This window comes from Anastrepha obliqua, chromosome 4, assembly GCF_027943255.1.
Source record: "Anastrepha obliqua isolate idAnaObli1 chromosome 4, idAnaObli1_1.0, whole genome shotgun sequence".
Taxonomy (NCBI): Eukaryota; Metazoa; Arthropoda; class Insecta; order Diptera; family Tephritidae; genus Anastrepha; species Anastrepha obliqua.
This window is the reverse complement of record NC_072895.1, coordinates 60,867,611-60,890,599: the sequence shown is the minus strand read 5'-3', so window position 1 is coordinate 60,890,599 and position 22,989 is coordinate 60,867,611. Positions and strand designations below refer to the sequence as shown.

At 34.4% G+C, this 22,989-nt stretch overlaps 2 protein-coding genes across 2 annotated transcripts in view; both read left to right on the top strand.

Annotated features, from left to right (window-relative positions):
- Positions 1 to 13,535, top strand: part of LOC129244179 (uncharacterized) — a 113,373-nt gene extending 99,838 nt beyond the window's left edge. The window contains exons 7-10 of the mRNA XM_054881793.1: positions 4,872 to 5,039; positions 6,249 to 6,414; positions 12,195 to 12,361; positions 13,213 to 13,535. Coding sequence (XP_054737768.1) covers positions 4,872 to 5,039; positions 6,249 to 6,414; positions 12,195 to 12,361; positions 13,213 to 13,535 — 824 coding nt within the window. The remainder of the gene's footprint in view (positions 1 to 4,871; positions 5,040 to 6,248; positions 6,415 to 12,194; positions 12,362 to 13,212) is intronic.
- A 1,841-nt stretch (positions 13,536 to 15,376) lies between these two features.
- LOC129245173 (prostatic spermine-binding protein-like) lies at positions 15,377 to 15,658 on the top strand. Its single transcript, XM_054883194.1, has one exon. It carries the CDS (start codon positions 15,377 to 15,379, stop codon positions 15,656 to 15,658), a length of 282 nt encoding a protein of 93 aa, XP_054739169.1.
- The last annotated feature ends 7,331 nt before the right edge of the window (positions 15,659 to 22,989 follow it).

Below are 22,989 nucleotides of genomic sequence, written 5' to 3'. Positions count from 1 at the left end.
TATGAAGTGCTCCTCTGATTTCATTGAGGGCAGACCTTTGGACCCTCTCCAGCTTTTTAACTGATGTCATCCTTTCCAGCGAGCCCAACCAGACAAGGACTCCGTACAATGAAAAAGTGACTTTATAATTGTGTTATAAAGCGAAAACGTAACTTTACAGGAGGCTTCATCTAAAAAGCGACTGTTGCTCCATAATTCTCTCCTCAATGTTGAGCATCCACTTTAGCCCTCTTTCAACGATAAGTTCCAAGTACTTAACCTCTTACACATTTCAAACATAATGACAAAAATTAGTGGATCAAATGTTATTTATTATTAGTTTAATTTTTATTTTATTTTTTCTAACCCATATTGATAATCATTATAGATTGTTTGCGATCCTTTTACTAATTTTTTATATTGCATTTTTTATATTATTAGAATTTATTAGAATTTTGTGTGTGTTGATATTTATTTGTGATATACTCTTAATTTATTTTAACTGTATGAATGTTATCGCACTTACACCAGTATGCACTGAAAGACCCTGGCTTACTCCACTTTCTCTCTCTATTTGACTGTGTGTTTTGTATGTGTCCCTCCGCAATCAGTAGCGAATATACAGTAAATTTATATTTTTTTAAATTTATGGTTAAATTAGCAAACAAATATTTATAAATGTTAATAAATTGTTGTTGAACTAATCCTTATCATTTATATTCGTCAGTAAGACAATACCCATACATTTACACCACAAAACCGGTACAAACAATAAGCAGCTCTTCGGTGTTGCGTGGCCGTTATACAACTACAACAAATAATATTAAAAAAAAAAAACAGTTAACATAAATATTCCAACTTTACATTGCATATTTTACTAGCGTTAATCCTCTTCGTTGTATTGCTTTGCCTGGCAGTAACTGAACTGTTTTTCCAGCATTTATCCCTATTTATTTTTTAATTAGTACAACATTTTTTCTTGCATCGACACATTTATTTTCATTTTTTATTCCACTTTTAATGCAACCACATACAATAAATCGTTTTTCCGTTCCGGTTCCTGCATTTTAGAGCACTTTTTCCATAAATTCATGTGTGTGCATTAATGTTTGCCATTTACATGCCTACACCATTTTTTTATTCATTTTTTTTCCTTATTATTTAGATTACATAGATTTTTTCTTCAAGCGCGCGCATCAGCATTAAAAAATATGTTATCGCACTCAATTTACATTATTGAAGCAAATGCGAAAATCAACAGAGAATGCATTTATTTTAATTTATTCTGTAATCAAATATGTGTAGGTAGAAAAACATATTAGCAATATTAAAAGCTCACAAGTGATTATAATAAATAAAATATTCGCATAAAAATTTACAAAAATTTGTTTGCATATTCTACGGTTTTTAAGTGATTATTTTTGAAAGTAGTTACGAGAATAAAATAGTATATGTGTAAGAAATGATAGAACAGTATAGGGTGCTTAATTCCACCAACACTTTGAAAATAATTGCATAAAATTCTCTCTCTAGCATTAAACGTCAGTCTTTTTTGTTAAATATTTCAATTTAATTGACACTGAAAGGTTATTTCCTTACAGCTGATCAAATTCTTTGCAGAAAATAAGTAATTGCAAGACTTAGTATTCAGTACACGATTTTTGGTCAGATTGTATTTGAAAAATGAAAATATACTTTCTTCGAAATACACATCAAACTGTAAGTCTAGTCAAGTAGAAAAAAACTGCATACTCAGAATTTTATATGGACCCTCAAAATCTGTACATGGCGCCGAAAAACGAATTTTGTATATATTGTGGGTACGCTGTGTACTAGAGTGGGCCGAAAAACAATTTTTTTTTAGGATTGAATTCTAATAGTGCGGAAAAGTTGCACTGTTAGACTAGTAAAGTATGTGCAAAATTTCAGCCCAATCAAACGATAGCTTCTGTCGCCAGCAGAGGCCTCAAATTTTGAAAATTCAGTTGATATTCTGAAAAATTTTATTTTTTCAGGATATTTTTTTCTCTATGCATACATTCCGGAGCACATTGTTAATTCCTCGAAACCATCCTCTTTCAAACCCGCTTCATAAATGCTGTATGTAACATCCACAGCGCTGCCTGATTTCGGTGTAACGTGAGCAAATATTGCGCTCCAGGCTCAGATAAATCTAAATATCGATGGTTTTCGAGAAAAGCGACACAACTCAAAATTAACTCAAAATTCGGAGTTTGCCGTTAAAAGCAAAAATCAACTACAGAGTTTATATATTTTTATCTGGAAAAGCGTCATAAGCGAATCTTGAAGCAATTCTGAGAGATGGCGTTAGTGTCGTTTTGTCAGGTGATCGAATTGACGCGTCACTTATCTAGAAAACTGACCCAACTCAGTATTTTGTATTTTTAAATTGTGTCACTTTTCTCGAAAGCCATCGATATGTTCTTCTTTGATCACCTGACGGTAGAATTTGTTTCCCCTTTTGACCTGAATATACGTGATTCGGAAGAGATCAAACCAACATCTTTAAGTACTGAATTAACAAGCATTGCCGTCGCTCTATCACTCACGCCATATCGCTGGCTTATAACTCCAGTTTCCTGTAATCTCATGCGTATTTGAGAAGTAGAGGGGGAATCAAAACCAATGAATAAGTTCGGCTGACTAGTATCAGAATTAGAGGTGTCACTTTCTAACCCATCATTCACTTCCAATATATTACAGCCGAACGTAGAGCAAGAGGGATAGTTTTCTGGACCACAGAATTTTTGATTAGTAATTTGATTGGTCATCTCATCGTGGCGTCGTTGTCTTTCTATAAGTTTCTTTGTTTCAGGTATGTCCACCATTCCGATAAGGCCTATGCGAGCACCTCTTTGGTCTAACAGAAAAGCTTGCTCTTTTTGAGGAACTTTTTTTTCTCTTGGACATGAGCAAGTTGTAAAATATTGACACTTACAAGCTGAAATATCAAAAAGTCGGGAGGCATTCGCCTTGAAGTCATCAGCACGTTTTTTCAAAGCAGGACTTCTATGTGCAGAATACAAACCCTTTTTAATTTCTCTGTACTTTTTATTGTACTCATTTATCATGTATATTATGCGTGAATGTGAAACTGTGGGAATAGAAGCCTTGTTATAAATACAAATGATTTTCTTGGCAACTTGTCCGGGTATGATCGATAAGGCCGGCTCTCTGTTTCCTCCTGACTCCCGTCTTTGAAAAAAACAACATCTCATAACATCTTCATAACTTGGTAGTTGATGATATGGCAAATCTTTAGGACTTCCAAACAATGGGAATTAAACGTTTGTCTTAGGGGAAATTTGGTTAATGCCATTGTCGTCATATAAACTTTTAATAAAAGATTATAGTTAAATGCTTTTATACGAAACAATATCTTTCAAATAAAGCGGAAGAAAAAATAGACAAAGTAATTGCTGTAACGTCAATTCAACTCGCAGTACAAGGACGAGCTACTGGGAGCTCCATAAACGTATTGCTTGATCAAACAAACAGAGTGGAGTGTAATGAATTAAATTGCTTCGGTGGGCCTTCTCATATAAAATTTGTATTTAACATATTCCGGTATGATAACAAATAGTATTTTCAAAAAAATTAAAATTGTTCAGAATTTAAACTGAAATTTCAAAATTTGAGGCCAATGCTGGCGACAGAAGATATAGTTCGATTGGACTGAAATTTTGCACACACTTTATTAGTCTAACAGTGCAACTTTTCCGCAATATTAGAATTCGATCCTAAAAAAAATGTTTTTCGGCCCACTCTGCTGTGTACCCATGTTGTTATTGTTATTGCGACTTCAAACATCTATTGTGTCCCCTTCAGGCATTCAGAGTATTTCTCTGAACTCAACTTCCTCAATAAAATGAAGCTGCAATGACGACAGTTTCCTCATTGTCACCAAGCCTTTTCACTCAGCCTATTAGCGTTGAGTTAATGCTCATAATAACAAGTTGAGCTGGGTATTTTGCCATCTCTTACGACAGACATCTGTTAACCCGCTGTGGGATTGGAAAATATTGGGAAAGATTATATTTTGCCATTAAACAAGCAAGAAAGCTTAAAATGACTTCCACAACCGGCTTTTCAGTAATCCATGCGGCCAATTAAGTTATTTAATACATTTTCGTGAGTCTCGTCAGTTATCTCACTAATTCCAACTTCAATTTCATATTTCGGCTCTTGAACCGTGTGCGAATGGCTAACGAAATATCTCCTCTTGGGCACAAAAGATCATAAGACCGATGTGTAAAGCTCCCTCTCTCTCATTCCTTCAAATTTTATACTTACAAATCCTGCGAAACAAGTAATCCAATGGAGCCAAAGTGCAGCGTCTAAATGCCCATTATTCCATTTTCGAAAACAGTGTGGTCAACTCATGATTTGCTGTTGTTCAAGCGACTCACAACCAAATTTTTAGACCAAAATATATTCATGTGGAAAAGTTATAAATTTATTCCAGCTAAATCTATGAAATCTATGAAATCTCTCTGGCTTATCCTAGCTGTCAAGGTAATAAACTCTATACACATAAAACTAAAATGAGAAATATCCTATCTTGACGAGGAAAATATTTATAGTATGCTTAAAGTAGTAGCATATAATTAGTTACTGATTTGTAAAAAAAAAACAAAAATTACAAGAATTATTGCTAAAACACCATAAACATTATAATTTTGCACATTCCAACACATGAATTCATACACGAACATGCATTCAGCAGCAGCATTTCATTCTTCTCTGTCTTCTTTTTCTGTTTGCACGTTACATTAGCTCACAGCCATATTCATATCTCTTAATACTATACAGCCACTAATTTTTTCTACAATTTTTGTATTTCGTAAATATATTTCACTAAAATTATGAAGGTAATCGTCGCACTGCCTCGGTACGCTCGGTTGGCTATAGTGATCTCTTTGTGCTGAGTAAAAAGGATATGTGGGACGTGTTGAAAGAGTATCCGGCGGCGCGCGTGCGACTCGAATCCATAGCGGTAAAACGTTTGGAGAAATACAAAAAGGCGCCTCTCGAAAAAGGTATGTAGATTGAAAATGTCAAAAATTATTCAAGTAAAATAATAATGCACGAATACCAAGGAACAGAAATTACTTTCCCCTATAAACCTAGTCTCCCGCCTCGTTAAACTACTATAGCGTGATTCCATGTCAAGTCGGCAAGTATTTTGGACATTGCCGTCAATTCTTTTAAAAATTTGCTTATTTGTAGGCTTGCATATAATGAGAAGTAAACTGAAAATATTAAAACAAAATCAATTATCTTCAAAATTATTCAGCGTTGAAATTTTTGGTATAAACTTTCTTCAAGTGAAATATAATAATAAATAAACTTACTTTTTTTATTAAATTGTTTATAATTAAATGGGACTTCTAAAAAAATTACACATATTTTTCTTTTATTTTTGAAAAAAAAATTTAATTTTTTGGTAGTTTTTGAAAAAACCATTCTAAAAAATATAAATTTTTTCATAAATTTATTTTTCGTAATTTTTCAAAAATACCTCCTCTCTCTTAAAAAAAAATTTAAGCTAAAAAAACACAAAAATTATTAAAGCTTAACGCTTTAGATATTTCACTTTAAAAAACTTTGACAACAATCTTCATTGGAAACTACATCTGCGCCCTTTTCTTCTCTTCATTTTATCTTTACCTCCGATCTACTTTCTCCGGGATAAGATATATAAATATTTATTTCTTTACAAATTCTAGACTTACATGTATATGTAACTCTATTTTTACCTTCCTTAATGTGTTTTTAATGTGTTCGAGTAAAACTTTAAATATTAGTTGATGCACATATAAAAGACTAAGTTGTCTTAATTATACAAAATACAAAATAATAAATTGGAATTAAATACCAAATTTTCAAAATTTCAAATTCAGTTTTTAAAATTACTAAATTTTTCCTGTGTACTTACTTCTTATTATACTCAAGCCTACAAATAACCCAATTTTGAAAAGAATTTACGTCAATGTCCAAAACACTTGAAACACCTGACATGAATTTTTAGTTTAATGTTTAGTCCATCAAGTAGTTCTAAATTAAGTAGTTTTAATTTTAGTTTTAGTTATATTTTAGTACTTAGTCCAATACCAAAATGCCACTTTGATTGTTTGTTATTTACAAAAAACAATATTATATTATCTTTTATCAGCACATCATTTGTTTCCTACCCGAAAAATTGATTCGTATTTTATTATTTGTATATATTGTGTTTGAAAACATAGTAAAATACTTTAATGTAGTTGCCATGGGACGATGCCAATCGACGCCGGGCTTGGTGGAGAGCTGCGGACGCACAACTTTGGAAGATATGTGGCTACCACCACCGTCAGCACTCACTTTTGCACAACAGCAACAGCTACAGCAGCAACAGCAAAGTGTACCTTACAGGTAAGATTCGACAACTTTTAATACTCTTTAACCTTGATAAGTCAGGCAAACTGTTAACTGAGGTAAAATTTATTTTTCCTCTTATATATTAATATTAATATACTTCACATGCAACTGAAATGATTTTTACACTTTTATAACTACCTTTTTTGCTACTGGGGATTTAAAAATAATTTAGTAGTAATTACTTTGTGGCAAGTGTTGGGTTGGGGAATAAGTTCGTAGCGTTTTTACCGAACACTTTTATTTAAACAAAAAACCATAAATATATGAATAAGTTAATCAAGTTTATATTCGCCGTTGCTGTTCACAATCTTCTGCCATCTCTCGGCCAAAAATCGCCTGGTCTGGTGTCAAAGAAGTTGTTGTACCAGTTTTAAGGACCTCTTTGTTATCGAAGGTAACGCCTTCAATATGGTTGGGCAGGGAGCGGAACTCATGGTAATTGCTCAGTGCAAAGTCCGGGGAATACGGCAGATGCTGAAGGATCCGCCATTCGAGCTCGTGGAGTGCGGCTTTGACGACTTGTGCAACGTAGGGCCTGGCGTTGTCGTGAAGTAATACGTTTGGCCATGTGGATCAGGTCTTTTCAGTCGAATAGTCTCATTCACACGGTGCAGCTGAACAATGTAGAGCTCCTTGTTGACCGTAGCATTATTTTCGAGCATTTTGCAGAGCACCATGTCCTCCTAGTCCCACCAAACTCATATCATGATCTTCTTTGGATGAAGATCCGGCTTGATTCTAGGCATTGGCGCATCTCCTGGAGACACTCACTACTTTCTTTTCTTCATATTGATGTACCTATAGGCACCATTTCTCATCTCGCGTGTCGATTCGGTACAAAAAGCGTTATTTATGACCGCATGTTGCTCGATGGCCGGCGAGATGCTGCGAAGCAATTTGAAGGCGACTTTCTTTGTTTTTTTTTCATTGAGCTCGTGAAGCACTCAGGCTCCTGCTTTTTCAGGAAATCCCTTTGAATGAAGGTGAGTGAGAATAGTTTTGTGATCGCAGTTCATTTTTTCCGCCAATTCACGGCTGGTTTGTCGACAGTTCTCCTTCAAAAGTGATTTGAGACGCTCTTCATCCAATTCAGAAAACCTTCGCTGCGGGACGTGTCAAAGTTGCAAGTTTTGAACTTTGTAATCCATTTCCGTGCAGTAGACTCGCATACGACATTTTCTCCATACACGTCGCAAATGACCCGGGCTGCTTCGGCAGCTGTTTGACCTCGAGGAAAAGCAAAGAAGAAGCAGGTGTCGAAAATGTTCTTGCCTGCTGCATATTCCATTTCTAAAATTAAAATAAAAAATTAATAACTCAAAAACACAATTAACATAGTTTTGTAAAATAAAAGAAAATATAAAGACGCTATTACCTTATTCTCAATGTAACAAATATGCGAGAAGCTTAAACTCACTAAAAAATTATTACAATTTATGATGAAATTTTATAATTAGGCAAGGCTTGAGTTTCATGTTAGAAACTATTTTTCATTTTTTGTGAAGTTTCACATTACTTTCAGACTGCCTTGATGCGATTCTAGCTACGTAAACCAATAAAATATTGATTGGATTTATTTAGGTATTTTGAGCGCTATCCGCATTCTACAGGAGGTTTTGGTTTCGTCTAGGTTTGATATTATTTTTTATAATATAATCTCTGATTCGAATGTTTCAAGCATCACAGACCACAATTTTCGAATAAAGTAAAAAGTCGAGTAGGAGAATGCGTAATGAAATCCACCAATATTTTACTGGTTAAAAATCGAAACTTTTGTGTTAATGATGTATATAAGTATATCTATATAAATTCGTTTTTTTTTTTTAAATCCATTTCCTCATAGTGATCTATTTTTTAAACATTAAGCACTATTTTTACTCAAAGCTATTTAATTCATGTAAGAGAAAAAACATTTATGGAATACACCCAGTGGTGCAATCATTTACCAATTTTATGTTAACGGAGGCACTCCTGGAACTTTCAATTACTCCATTTCTTCTTTTTTTCTGGTTTAAGAATTCATTTGCAACCTAAGGAATATATTCTCAATATTTTAATAGAAAGTCTAAAAGGCCCCTATAAAGTCAATGAAGTAATGAGCCTCGAAAGAAAAATGATAACTAAAAAAATAATCCAGATATCAACTTAAAATTTCACCGGAATATTTTTCAACATATTAGTCTTTGCATGTACCTCAAATTTTCTATTAATTATCACTATTTTGACCAATTTGTTTATTAAAAAAAGTGTAAATTTGTTCATTTTCACTTCAAATTTTCATTTTTTTGTTAGTGCAAAGCGAATTAATTTATTTTAGTCAAACACTTTTGTCTGGTTGATTTCAATTAATTACAAGAGGCTGTACCTTTCACGGCACAAATTAAAGGAGCCCCGTATGAGCAGCGGTAGCGCCGCCATTTTTTTATTTTTGCTGCAAACAAATTTTCTTATATTCATTTAAGCATTAATTTATTCATTAATTTTTCATTAATTTATTTTAAGATAATAAATATTACTTTAAGGGCGGAGCCTGCTTTATGAGGTCTAAAAATTGCATCTCTTTGCGATTTTTTTTTTAAGGAAAAAATTAATTTAGCACTGCAAAGTTTTTTCTATCTTCTAATGAACATTTAAAAAGTATAAAAAATGTTTGTACTGGTTAAAATAAGTTGAAAAGAATGTAGAAATTAGTAGAGCGCTGCAACGCTGGAGTTTCCAACTGGCGTACAAGATACAGCTCGTAATTATTATCTAAAGCAAAGAATTCAAATGGATTTCTAATTATCATGATTTTTTATTCTAGATGAACTAAGAAAACTGAGAGAAATTCCAAAATTTCAACTTTTTGGAGGTTTTAAAGAAAAAAATGCCTTGCTATAAAAAAAAATTCACTTCAACTTGGTATAAAAATCTTAAAATTTTTTTTTTATATATTTTGTTAGTTCAAATAGAAGAGAATTTAATACTGAAGGGAACAAGCTATGATTCATTTCAAAAGGTTCATTAGTTTTTTTTTCATTCATGTACGCCAATTCAAAGAAATCATAAAAATGAAAAGTCGAGAAAAGAAGATAAAGTATGTGCTATAGCTGTCCGGTCACAGCGTAACTACCTAACGCTCGCCTACCTTTGGCTTTGTATCTACGGAAATATTGAGAATTAGGCTCTGTAACTTTGTGTGAATATTCTGAAATATATTAGGAATCGCTTAAAACGAAATAAAAAAAAATTGTTTTTTTTTACCTTATAAACCAGGCTCCCCCCTTAAATAATAACTTACACTAATTTATTAACATATAATATGATGTATGTTCTAGATTTTCTCTTGAGTCTGGTGAAGGATATGGGAATTGCAATTATTTCTGTGACAAAAAGGTTTGAGTGCGATTGGATTCGTATGTTGTGTGATGTGGCATATTATCTTATTTCTTCAATTATTGTGGATACTTTGAGATCACAATGAATTTGTACACATGCGATATAATAAGGAGCGTTTGAGATCAATCTGAGGGTTTTCTACTGGAATCTTTGAAGTATTTCGGTGTTGGAGTTAGCTGCAGTGCGCCAAACTTGATTGTCATATATCCATATCGGTTTCAAGATAGCTAAGTAAAGTTTACTTTCGAGAGAAACATGATGACGAATTTAGGCGTCTGAGTTGTATTCCTATAGCCTTCCATTTGAAGAAAATACGGGTTTTCCATGTGACTTTTCTATCAAGATGCATGCCGAAACATTTTGTGACGTTAGTTTATGGGATGCTTATATTAGTGAGCTTGCTCACCCGCGTTTTTCGATTTAGTGTAAAAGGGACATGGAAAGATTTTGTCTCGTTTGGCTTAATGCGCCACTCTTTCAATCAATGAGTTATTTCATCAAGTTCTTTCTAGAGGTTTTGGAGAGGTCAATTGTGAGCACGGGGTCAATTGTGAGTACGGCAGCGTCATCCGGGAACGTTCAACTCAGAAGCTTATATAAGTAAGTTAAGAATGTTCGCAAAATGGGCTTAAGCAAAATGCATTATTTAATTTGTGTGAGCATGTACCGATATTGCGTGCACCATCGCACCAGGTGTGCGATCTTCTGAGGTACCGCTTTAATGAGATCTTTCGCCAGAATCATACTCCTTTTCAATTAAATTTTATCTGGCTCTGAATTCCGCAAGACGAATTTAGTAAACTGGGTACATTGAGCGGGTACATCTCACATAAGTGTGACATAGTTTATATGTTAAGCACTGTAATTCATCGGATTCAAAGTGATTGTCATCCCATAAAACGTGATAATGTGAAGGTTGACTTGTACCTTGTATTCCTTGTTGGCTACAAATATAAATCAAGCTGGGTTCGATATGTAACGCAAACGTCGACCGTGGCACCAGCTGGTATATTACCAGATCTTCTACTCTGTTCCTTTTTCTCAGCACAGAAGAAACGACTATGATGCCTTTTATGTACAATAATAAATATTATAAGAGGGCGGTTTTCTGCTTCCAGTTTGATACATGCCCCACTTATAACGATCAGCTCATGTGGCAATACGTAAGGGAATTGCCCTTCAGAGACGCCCTTGTGGTACGATGAGGCTTATAACCGCCAGTGGATTTATAAAATATAATCGATAGTTCGTTAACTGTTTACTGCTTAATTGCTGTATAATTTCTTGGCAATGTTGCTGCACTCGTACTGTGGCCGCATAGCGTTATGAATAAGCATCCATTGACCCAACAACCGCTGCAATAGAAGGCTTCCTCTTACCACCGTCTAAGGGATGAGTAACGTCTGTGTCAAAGGCAAAAACGGCTTCGTTGAAGACTTTCGAATGAATTGGAAGATACCAATATGAAATTTATTCCCCCTCATTTTACATTAGCTTTCAGACAAAGGTTCCACAAGGTCTGCGGCGATGCCTCGTTATTTATTATTTATTTTATGCCTGCGCGAATTGTGTGGCCATACCCAACACGATTTCGCCAGCATATTTTACCTCACAAATAGACCGGTGTTTTCCCGAGTAGCACAACTACCACCAATTGCAGTGCGTTAAACAAATTCCTTAGATATCTGAACAAAAGTTTTACCTGATCTGGGATGTGGCAGCATACATCACCCACTTCCAAACCACTTTTGAAAAATAGAAACAAGGAGTTTTTAACACTTTTCCACACTATTTATAATAATTTATTAGAAGGTGTAACAGAGTTTACAGATATTGGAGTTTTGTTCGATACGAAAATTTCTTTAAGTAGCCACATTATGAGAGGGGTTCAATAAGTACTCGTGTTAAAAATGAAGACAGAATTTTTTCAAAAATTTAAGTATTTATTTTTCACCATAGTCCCCTTTTAGAAAGATACACTTCCCCCAAAGCTCCATCATATTTTTAACAAAAAAACAAAAACTAGGATATGTCGAACTCTCCAAAATACGCCTCTGTCTCGGCGATGACTTCCACGTTTGAACAACATTTTTTTCTCGTGAGTCTTTTTTTATGTTAAAAATTAGGGCTATATTTTTATCAAAAATTGGTCAAAATTAAAAGTCAAAATGTAGAAGAAATATGGAGCTTGGATTAGTTTCATTGGATGTAGTTATGACTGTCCGATTTAACTTAGAGATGTGTATTTTTCCTCAATAAATTTTATCCATTTCAAAGGCGATTTCAATACTAAGCGATAAAAGGAATTCTCTTGATATCAAATATAGCTATTCATACTACTATTTTTTCGGAATATATATGAATGTATATTCGCTTTCCCATTTCTTTATTTTCAGTCGTGCTCCCAGTCCCCGCTCAACACTTACATATACGGAACGCATCACACGTGCCACCGACTCACCCGGCTCGGTCAGCCCTAGTGTGCACAGTTCAGATGATCGACCGCGCAGTAGGGCAACATCGCATCCCTCGACACGCCCCCAATCGCAGCCTAGTCGTACAGGTAAGCATTTTTTAAATATTAAATGAAAGACACGAATTTTACAAAAACTATATTAAATTGAAAAATGTATTAATAATTTTTCATTTTTGTTAAGTTATTCAATTTGTGGTAGTTTTAAAAAATTCAGGTTTTTTCGCCAATTTTAAAGTATGTTTTTGGTTAATTAATTTGATAAATAGCATATGTCACTTTTTTATATTAGCTGTATTGATTTAAGAAAAGTCGCAGTACATCATATTTTTTTAGTGCTCGGCAGAATCGATACTTAAGGTAGTAAGTACTCGGTTTTCAAAATAGTCGACAAAATATACGATTTTGAAAATAATCGATGCTGAGTATTTCAAAATCGAAAATTTAGTACAGTATAAATTCATGGTACTCAGTGTCAGTTCCGCAGTAGGCATTAACTTTGTCCTCAGTGCTGACTTACAGTACCGATAAAAAGTTATGAGATGAGTATATTTACTCTGCTACCCTTTTTGGCGCCAGTAACACTAAATTGGTTCCTTTTTGAATTGTTTTCTTTCCGCATTGAAGCCCTTAGAGTCTAAGCAGATTAAAAATGAAGTAACCAGCACTTAAAATAGTTGATAGCGAGATACGCGAAATTCAAAATTATCGATGCTGCTCATCACTAATTTTTATTAACTTGTATTTTAATCTTTTTCAGTATATTTGAAAAAAATACTTTTTTTAAATGTCCTGCTAATGTATTATTTAGTACAATGAAAAAAGTTTCAAAATATATTTAACAATTTCATTAAAGCAATTCTCCTCTTTACTGTCTCTCCCTTCTCATCACTCTCTTTACTTTATTTCTCACTAACAATTTAATTGCCGCCATTACTTAGGACACATCTGCGATTCCAGTTCGCATTTAGAATACGGTGGCGGCCTGTCCGTTGCCAGCGGTGGCATCGGTGGTGGCGGCACTACGCCATTACTTGGTTCACATGAAGCCTTAGAAGACGAGATCAAACGGTTGCGTGAACGTTTACATACCGTAGAATCGGAGAATCAAGCACTTAATACGAAGCTCTCACAACAACAATGGGACTTAGAGAATCGACTGGCCGAGATTGAGATGCAAATATGTGGCGTCTCATCAACATCCAGTCTCGATCCGGAGAACGAGACCGAGGAGATGGAACGCAATCGTGAGAGTATCATATAACACGGGAGCGAGCTGCCCCATCAGTCGATCGGTATGATGTACATATCATGTTTCACATGACTCGCATTGTTGTTGTCGTTAAATGTTAAAATTGTGGCTAACATTGTCGTTGTACACAAAAACATCACCACCAATACTACCACTACTACAAATAAACACTACCAACTATACTGTCACCAACAGTGGAGGCTTCCATGCAATATATTTACTGCATCACTGCATCACCTACACTTTTAATCGCCGCCAGCCGCCCACTCGATTTTATTTACCTATGAACCAGAACAAATTTAATTTGTATGTGTGTGTATGTTTCGAAGTATCGCATGTCTGTCAATCACTCAATTTTATATTCAGAAATTCGTTGATCAATGCGATATACCAGCGCGTTTATATTCGTATACAAACATACATATGTACATACATTCACATTTAACACCACTACTACCACTACAATTACGATACTACAAAAAAGGCAACGTTTCATTATGTTTGCTCATTGCTGTGGGAAAAGCCAACAACTATCCGGCAACATTTTCAATTTCCGCTTGCAACAATGTTTTCATTTCTGATTGCATTGCCGCCTTTGTCACTACCATCAACATTGTCATCATCATAATCGTCAACCACATCATCATCATCGCTATCAATATCAGTGTTTAGAAAACGTCATCGTGGCCATCTCCGTCACTGTCATTGCACAAAATTCGAATTTTTTTAATAACTTCATACTCGTACATGTATGTATATGTGTTTTTTTTTTCTCAAATATGCACTAAATTTCAACGAATATAAAGTATCAGAGACTGTAGCGAAAAATAATTATTTTGAATATAACATTAGTTAACAGCCAAAGAAATCCAAGAGCCAGAGTATCAAATTTCTATGTTCAATCATGCACCGACTCCTAAATTCCAAATTCATTTGCTTTTTTCGAATTTTTTGGTATGCAGTTTAATAGCTTATTCAATTTTGGGTCTCCAGTACAAGTTTCAAGTTGCTAAGAAGCCTGCTGATTTTTTATAAGTTTTTGTCCTTATGGTGTGGCGCATTTACTTCATATAGATCAAAGATTTCGTGGATGCGTAACATCGGCAGGGGAAACAACTATAAAAATCAACGGGATTTTTTAGAAGCATTAAACCTTGGACTGCATACCAAATATCTTTTCAGAAAATCTAACCTAAATTTTATATAAAATGTAAACATTGGACTAACATATATGATTTTTGTTAGACAATGAATCTAAATAATGCACATTCAAAAGAATAACAAAAAAAAATCAAAACTGGTGCTGATGTTAATATGCTAACGTTTTGTTCATTAATATTATATTCACCATAAAAAAAAGAATCTTAAGCAAGCCCTCAGCAGACTTAGCGGCCTCTCCGCGAATTCTTTATTTTCTCGCCCATTAATTTGCCACCAGAAACAGTCTCTGATATAAATGTGTAGAATTTATTTTGAAATTAACTCACTTTTCTAACACAAAAAAAACTCAAACTCTAAATGTACTATGGATGTTTACTGTTAACACGCACTGCTAGTTCAATATAAAAATCTTTTACTGTCAATTGCGGGAACCAACAAAAATAAAAAATATTTACATGAATATGTACTTATATACTGCTTATGAAATGCTAAAATGAACTCACACAACTAAACCCACCCTAATCCTTCACCTATATGTGTTAACAACAACAACACCAATACTAACAACAGGAGCAGCGCCAACAACAACATCAAATCCAACGGAAATACGAACCGCAACTAGAAAACTTTCAACTGTTACTGCCACAACAGAAGTAGAGTCCACAAAATATACGTGGTCGCGGCACTTGAATATGGCTACACAAACGCCACCCTCGCGACGCCATCAGCCCTGTATGCAAGTGGACAGCGCTGAAGATGGTGATGACGACGATGATGATGATGATGATGATGACGAGAACGATGACAACAATAGCAAAGATGATGAAAATGACAATTTGATTGACTCCGATGCAGATTGTGAGGCTGCTGGTGTTGGTGGTAATGACGGTTGTAAGCCCCATGCTTCCACTTCGGACGGTGCTAAAGCTCATGATCGGCACGCTGATCGGGCAGCCAAGTATTCCTCCATTTGAGAATTTCTGGAATATCGATGGCAGCTATCGTTTGGTGCATTCACTTGAGGGGGGCAAACAAGTCACTAAAACGCATTTGTACATACTTGGGTACATGCATGTGGGTATGTTTAGTTAGAGTTTAGATATACTTATGTATTTGTAATTACTTTCCATTAGTTTCGTTTGTATGTGTTAGCGTTGGAGATAGATATTTATCGAATTCAATTTACGAGCCACATATCTAGTTGGCACAAAATGTTTGTATTTACATAAGCATAGCATATAAAGAGGGTTCTACAAGCTCCCAGTCATGCACACATATACATTCACATATGAATTCAGGGGTGTGAATATGTAGGTATTGTAAAAAAAGTTAGTCAAACCTGTGATTGTTGTTTCACGTTTTCGTTTTTGCCTTTGTAGTGCACAACTCTCTGATTTTATATGTGATTTATAAATCGCTTTGCACTTACCGCTATTTGGTTCTGTTTATCGTTGTAGAGAAAGAGAAACTCTTTATCAAGTATAACTTTCCCATTCAAAGCTCTACAGAGATTACAGGAACTAACTATTTCAGATTTCAAAGGCTTTTGGCTCAGATTAGAAAAGGAATTTGCTTAACATACTTTTCTTCGAATAATGTGCAGCGTGATTCAGACCACTTATTTTCTTTTAGGAATTCAATACAAGAAAATTTTTGAAATTATTATATTTGTGTTCTATTTCATCATATTTTTAGTCTAAAATTCATTATGCGTTAAATGTGCACCACAACTCTTCTTGAAGCACAGAAATGAATTATTACCCACAATCTTTAGTTACACCCAAGCCCTTAGCTGCAGACATAAGTAATTCTTGGAAGAATTGTGAGACAGGAGGATTAAGTTGAGCGGCTTAAATAAAATGTTCGAAAATATGTCAATACCTCTTAAACCATTGCCTTTGGGTTCACCACATTAAATTTTTCAATTTATTCTCTGTTAGAAATTTGCAGCCGCAATTTATTAGACAAGTAGTTAGAGTTAGAAGCATATTTTCGGGCTTTCTAGCGTCAAATTTACCCACGAGAACGCAATAAAGCAAATTCGAAATAGTAAAAATCATCAATGTTTTCATATCATACATCACTACTGCAGCCAGAGAGACTATAATTTACCGAAAAAACGCATAGCCTGACGAAGTCACCCCTGCCATATTTCCTATTCATTATTTACCATTCGCTACGAACTTTGCTTACACCAAGAAATAATAGGTCAATGAAAGATGTGCCTAATTGGCAATATTTTTCTTTTCGGCCGCTCCACATGACCGTTATAGCTATAGCTATACCTATGACCCATTTTAGAGTAGCCAGTCACCCGATTTTTACATATTACCCAGGAATTTCGTTCATAAGTAATGTAAAATATTCGAAGTCACGACCATTGATAAATTCACATTTCTTTCCAACTCACAAGCTAATTGAAAATGTCTGTCCAAACAAATGTTTCGTCTTTGACCCGCATGGGTCAGTGCCTACAACTAGATAGCTCTACGCGTTATATTAGTAACTATATACTCATCTAAGAAAGTCACTAGTTTCATCTGATAGGGTATTCGGGAAACTCCTGAAAATAATTAGGATAGAAATTGTTTAATATTTCATTTGGAAAAGCTTTGCGTAGTGACTTTTTTAACTGTCTTTAGGAGCCAATACCAGATCACAGCGCGTTACTCACGGAAAGCAATTCTTTATGTTTTCAATGGCCAAAGTTGAAAATTTATTTTCTTCCTTTGGGATTGCCTAAATATTTGCTGAATTTGCTTAGCACCTGGTGTTCCGCCAGGTGGATTGTTTGACTTATATAGAGAGCTGAAGGCGCAGAACTCAACAAAACATAGTTGGCATACGTTGTTATAAAGCACTTGTAATGTTGTCAAGAGGATGCTCTTAATAGAGGTAAAAAACATGAAAACATGTAAACAAAAAAATTTTCAATCGCAAAAAAACCTCAATTTGAAAAGTAAGTTTGGAAAATTTTTTTTTTTTGTTTTGATATAAACACTAAATTTAAATAGGAGATTCAAAGCAATACAAGTGGTACATCTAGCGTGACTATTTTTCTGCCAGAAAAGCTCTTAACTAACTTATCTAACGGCAATTAGTATCACTTACAGCTCCTTATTGGAAATATTTTCAGTTGGCTCACCCAGTTTTCGTACTTCTGGTTCTGGTTTCACTAGCAATACACCACACTATACCACCTCGTATACATTGCATTAAATTGATTTTTTATTGACAAGTTTTGACAATTAATTTCTTTCTTATTGAATTTTATCTCAGCCGATAGCCTTGAGCTGGCTTAGTTTTGTTTTGTTATTTTTCGCGTATTTATGTGCTTCAAATAATACAGGGTGGCGCACGAATTGTGCTACAAAAACAAAACGTAATAACTTTTTTTCTAATCAATGTATTTAACTTTTTGTTTTTTATTGTATAGATAATTCAATTTTATTTTATGTAACTAATTAGTTTTGAAAATAATAGAACGTAAATGACCTCCATGCTCATTCACGCATATGCGACACCTGATGAGAAAATTGTTCATTGCGCACTGAAGGGTTGAAGTCGGGATCGCCTCAATTATTCTTGTGATGGACTGCTTCAATTCAGTCAAATTACTTGGTTTTGTTTTATACACCTCTTGTTTGAGATAACCCTATAAAAAAAAATCTGGTGCAGTGAGGTCAGGTGACCTTGGGGGCCAGCGGAAAGTGGAATTTCTGGATATCAATTTATTTCTAAATTTTCGTTGGAGCTCCTCCATAACCGGTCTGGCTATATGTGCAGTTGCTCCATCTTGCTGGAACCAAATGCTGTTAAAAGGGATATGTCTTCGCCGCAGTTCTGGATAAAAAAACTCCTTCAACATGTTTAAATAACGGTCCCCATTTACAGTCGCTGTTACACCGTTTTCTTCGAAGAAGTATGGCCCGACAATGCACCTTGATGAAACTGCGCACCACACTGTGACTCGTTCTGGGTGCAATTCCATCTCATGGAGTATTTGCGGATTTGATTGACTCCATATACGGCAATTTTGCTTGTTTACATTGCCGTTTAGATCAAAATGGGCCTCATCAGACATAAACAAGCAATTTATGAAGTTGTTGTCTTCTTCGGCCATTTCAATAATTTTTTGGCAAAATTCCAGGCAAATAGGCAAATCCAGAGGGTTTAATTTGCTTGTGATTTGAACTTTGTACGGGAACAAGTTTAAGTCATCATGAACTATCCGCTGCAATGACCGTCTGCTAACTCCAATTTGCGCCGACAAGTTACGAGTCGAAACTCTTGGATTTGCCTGAATTGACGATGCTACAGCCGCGATTGTGGCTTCGACCCGAACATGGGGATCTCGATAGTACGGTCTGCGTGCGATGCTTCCAGATTCAGCAAACATGTTCACCAGCCTCATAATGGTCCATCTGCTCGGGGGAGTGCCGCCAAACTCCCGCCTAAATTCCCTTTGGACGGAAATGATGGATTGCAAAGCATGGTACCGCTGCACTACCCAAATCCTCTTTTCGGTATCGCAAGCCTCCATTTTTTGTATAATAAATCTAAATAATAATCTGCAAAATAAAAAAAAAAAAGCCGATTACTCACACAGAAAAAAAGTTATTACGTTTTGTTTTTGTAGCACGATTCGTGCGCCAACCTGTATATAATGATAATTCGAATTTTTTCATTTTAATAACTTTTTATACAAATTTAGTTGATTCTCCCACAAAAATCATATATGCAAACCCAAGTTTCAACCCTTGTGCCCATTAAAAAAATGCTTAAAATTTTCGTACAAATTCCACACTTTTCTATCAGAATTCTTAGAAAAATCGTGAGGATGTTGCTTTATAGCCCAAGGAATTTTGAATCGCAAGAATCGTACTGATTTTTGAGATTTTTTTTTGCTTTCTCTTTTGTGCAATTTTCACATGTAAGGAACGCTCAACTATCATACTAGAAGTTGTAATTAAAAAGTGTGAAATTTCAAGTGTGATGCAAATTTTTTGAATTATTTTCAAATTTGCACAGTGTGACAAGTCTGGATTCATATGGGTTTTGTGGGAGGCAGAACTAAGTTTCCATAAAAAAATTATTCAAATTAAATAAAAAACAAAACCTTGTCAATTGTGTTGATTTTTTGCGTATATCACCAACACAATCTTTTTTTTTTCGTAAGCAAACCGCTGTCATGACCTATGTGACGTCAGCCAATCAGCTGATTATTTCAAATTCGTTAAGAGGCTGTTAACCGTATGACCGTATCCACATCTTTGTAAATGTTTTAATTATATTTGGAGATAAATTAACACTAGCATGAATACTTCACATACAGTATGCACGATGGAGCGAATAATGCGGTGGCGCCTATCGTGGTACCGTTACTTTGCCCTCGGCAAATTTGACAATATCAACTGATTTTTGTGACGTCACCCTCGTCTAATTGGTGGTGATCAGTGTGACAAGATTACCATTTTCGTAAATTGATTTAGCTTCTTTTTTTTTGTGTTATCTAGCTCCGAGTTTTAGTTCTGACATTTTTCTAGCCTATTCTAATTAAAATATGACGTTTATAATTATGTAAAATATGTTTTTTTAAATTAGTTTAATAATTTACTCAGTCCTATTTAGCTTTTCCTTTTTTTTCATCAACTTGTCACATTATTGGTGATTGCGATTATTGTTTATGTTTCTTAGATTTATTTATATCTTTTTCCATCTTTGTTCTTCTTTTTCGAGCAGTGAAATCTCTCTCGCAACTGCAGTGAAAATACCAAATTTGAATTTGAATCACTTAAAGAGCTTTGTGTGCGTAACAGGTTGTCTTTAGTGTGTCAGTTTTTTTAAACAAATATTTTATGGTGTTTTGTTCAAAATTAGCTTTATTCATCCATGTAATTTCCATCGAGAACAACGCAATAATTCCAGCGCCGCTCTAAGATTTCAATACCACTTTTGTAGATTTATCGAAATAGGTCTCAGTTTGAGCGATAACTTTTCCATTTTAACGAAATTTCTTACCAGCGAACATTTTTTGAGGTCTGCGAACAGCCAGTAGTCGCTTAGAGCCAAATCTGGCGGATACGATGGATGTGGGAGCAATTCGAAGTTTAATTAATGTGGTTTTGGTATTGTTTTGTTATCATCTATATGCTCTTGTTTTTTGTCAACAGTGAGCAAACGCGTCACCCACTTTGAACAGAGTTTTCTCATAGTCAAATGCTCATGCAATATACAGTCAACACGTTCTTTTGATATCTTCACGATATCAGCTAACTCACGCAACTTCACTTTTCGATCATTCAAGACGATTTTTTGGATTTTGTTGATGTTTTGTTTTGTTACCGCCTCATTTGGATGTTGTGCGTCATCGGAGTCTTTACAACCACGTTTGAAGTTAAACTATGGTTAATTGTTGTATCTGATGGAGCAAAGTCTCCATAGCACTTTTTAAGCCATTGCTTCGCTTGAACGGTATTTTTTCCGATCAAGAAGCAAGGTAAAACTAACACACGAAGTTCCAAATTAAGGTTAGTACTAACTGAAAAAGAGGTGAATGCAAGAAAACTAGTGTCATCTATGTGTTAGGCCCGAGACTTTTCAGCCCATATTTTACTATAGACTGTATTGAAAAAACAGTGTTTTAAAATCCATCATTGTAGTTAAAATTTATGTTAAGGGAGTTTCTTAAAAAAAAGGTCGTAAAGCACTTTCTTTCTATATTTGAGACTCCGTTTTCAAAAAGGTCGTTATTTTTTTCAGCTTTTTTTTGTATTTTTTTTTTAATATTACATGGCTTCAATTTAATTTATTTCGTAAATTCAAACTACTGAAACGTTACGTCAGTTCTTTTATGGGCGCAATCTTGCTTCCATTAATTTTGTCATATTCGTCATTGCCGTCGTAAAGTTTGAGATTTTTAATGATATGCGTACTCTGAAAATGTTGCTATAGGTATGAGTGCTGTTTGTATTGTTTGCAAGTAGTTCATTACACATTCATCTTCGTTTCTTAGACTTGAGTCTCGTTCGATTATCCATTTATCAGCTGCAAAATCTTTTCTAGCCTGGTTTTTGATTCCATCCCATTGTTAATAAAACTGGAAGACACAGGGCCTCATTTTGTTTTGCAAATGTTTTGATATGGGTTTTTCAGTTTTTTTTTTGTATTGTATTTTATAGAAATGTCCTCAACAAATTCTTAGCACAGATCAAGCATAGGCTTCATCAATTCAGAATGAGATCTGACACTGCCATACCAAGAGGTCTCCGAGCACCAAACGATATTCATATGCATAGTACACATAAGTATATCAAGAATTTCACCACAATACCGAATGCCGCGTAATCAATACGAACACACATACAAACAAAGCGGGTAATCCTTGTAAAAACTAGTTAAATATACATATAAAGCTTGCTGTAAATATTGTATAATCATCTTAGAAATTTTTCTAATTGGACATAACCATTTTGCTCTTGGACACACTGTCGCATATACTTATAATCAAGTACAACTAAGAGGGTACAGCTTGGGGTGTGTCAAGTTGGGGTGCCCAAGTGCATTATTGTGCTATTTGTATTTGTAACTCAAATGTACTCATAACTACTTGCAACATAAACAAGAGGCAACTAAACACATACTTACACACACACACACACATACATGCATAGGTAAAAAGTCATGATTGTAAAAAATATACATCCTTAGGTACTTACATAGTTATACAAAAAACTCTTAAGGCAAATTCATAAATATTAATTAGAACTACGTATAGTTGTATGATGTAATTTAGCATTGAGGAATTAAAAAATACAAATTAAATTATACTCGAAAATGGTTTATATTAATAAATTTCACTAGAAAAGCATTCATATTCATCAAATGAAATTCCCATTAAATAAGAATAAAATCAAAGTAACAAGAAAACTAAAATCACAGTAAAACATTAAAATATATGTCTTGTGTATATTGGAAACGATTTACTTTAACCACGAAAAATACTTGAAACTAGTTAGCTGATAAGCATGAAAAAATAAAAATAAAACCAATTCAATACCAAAAAATTTGTACTATTGGAAAAGAACTGCCAAACAAATGAGTTAAGAAGACAAACAAATTACAAAATAAAAACAAATGAAAATTAAATGAAAAAAAAAATAGTTGCAAAAAAGTAAACACAGAAATAAAGGCAAATTGAAGTAAATAATAAAAACACAAACAAAAATGGAGATCAAAGCTTTTCAGCATATTTGTTAGTGTATATGTATGTATGTATATGAAAATTAGTATTCACTAAAAGACT

Excerpts from the sequence above, each read along its gene's own strand:
- LOC129245173 (XM_054883194.1), top strand. The coding sequence starts at position 15,377 with ATGGCTACACAAACGCCACCCTCGCGACGCCATCAGCCCTGTATGCAA.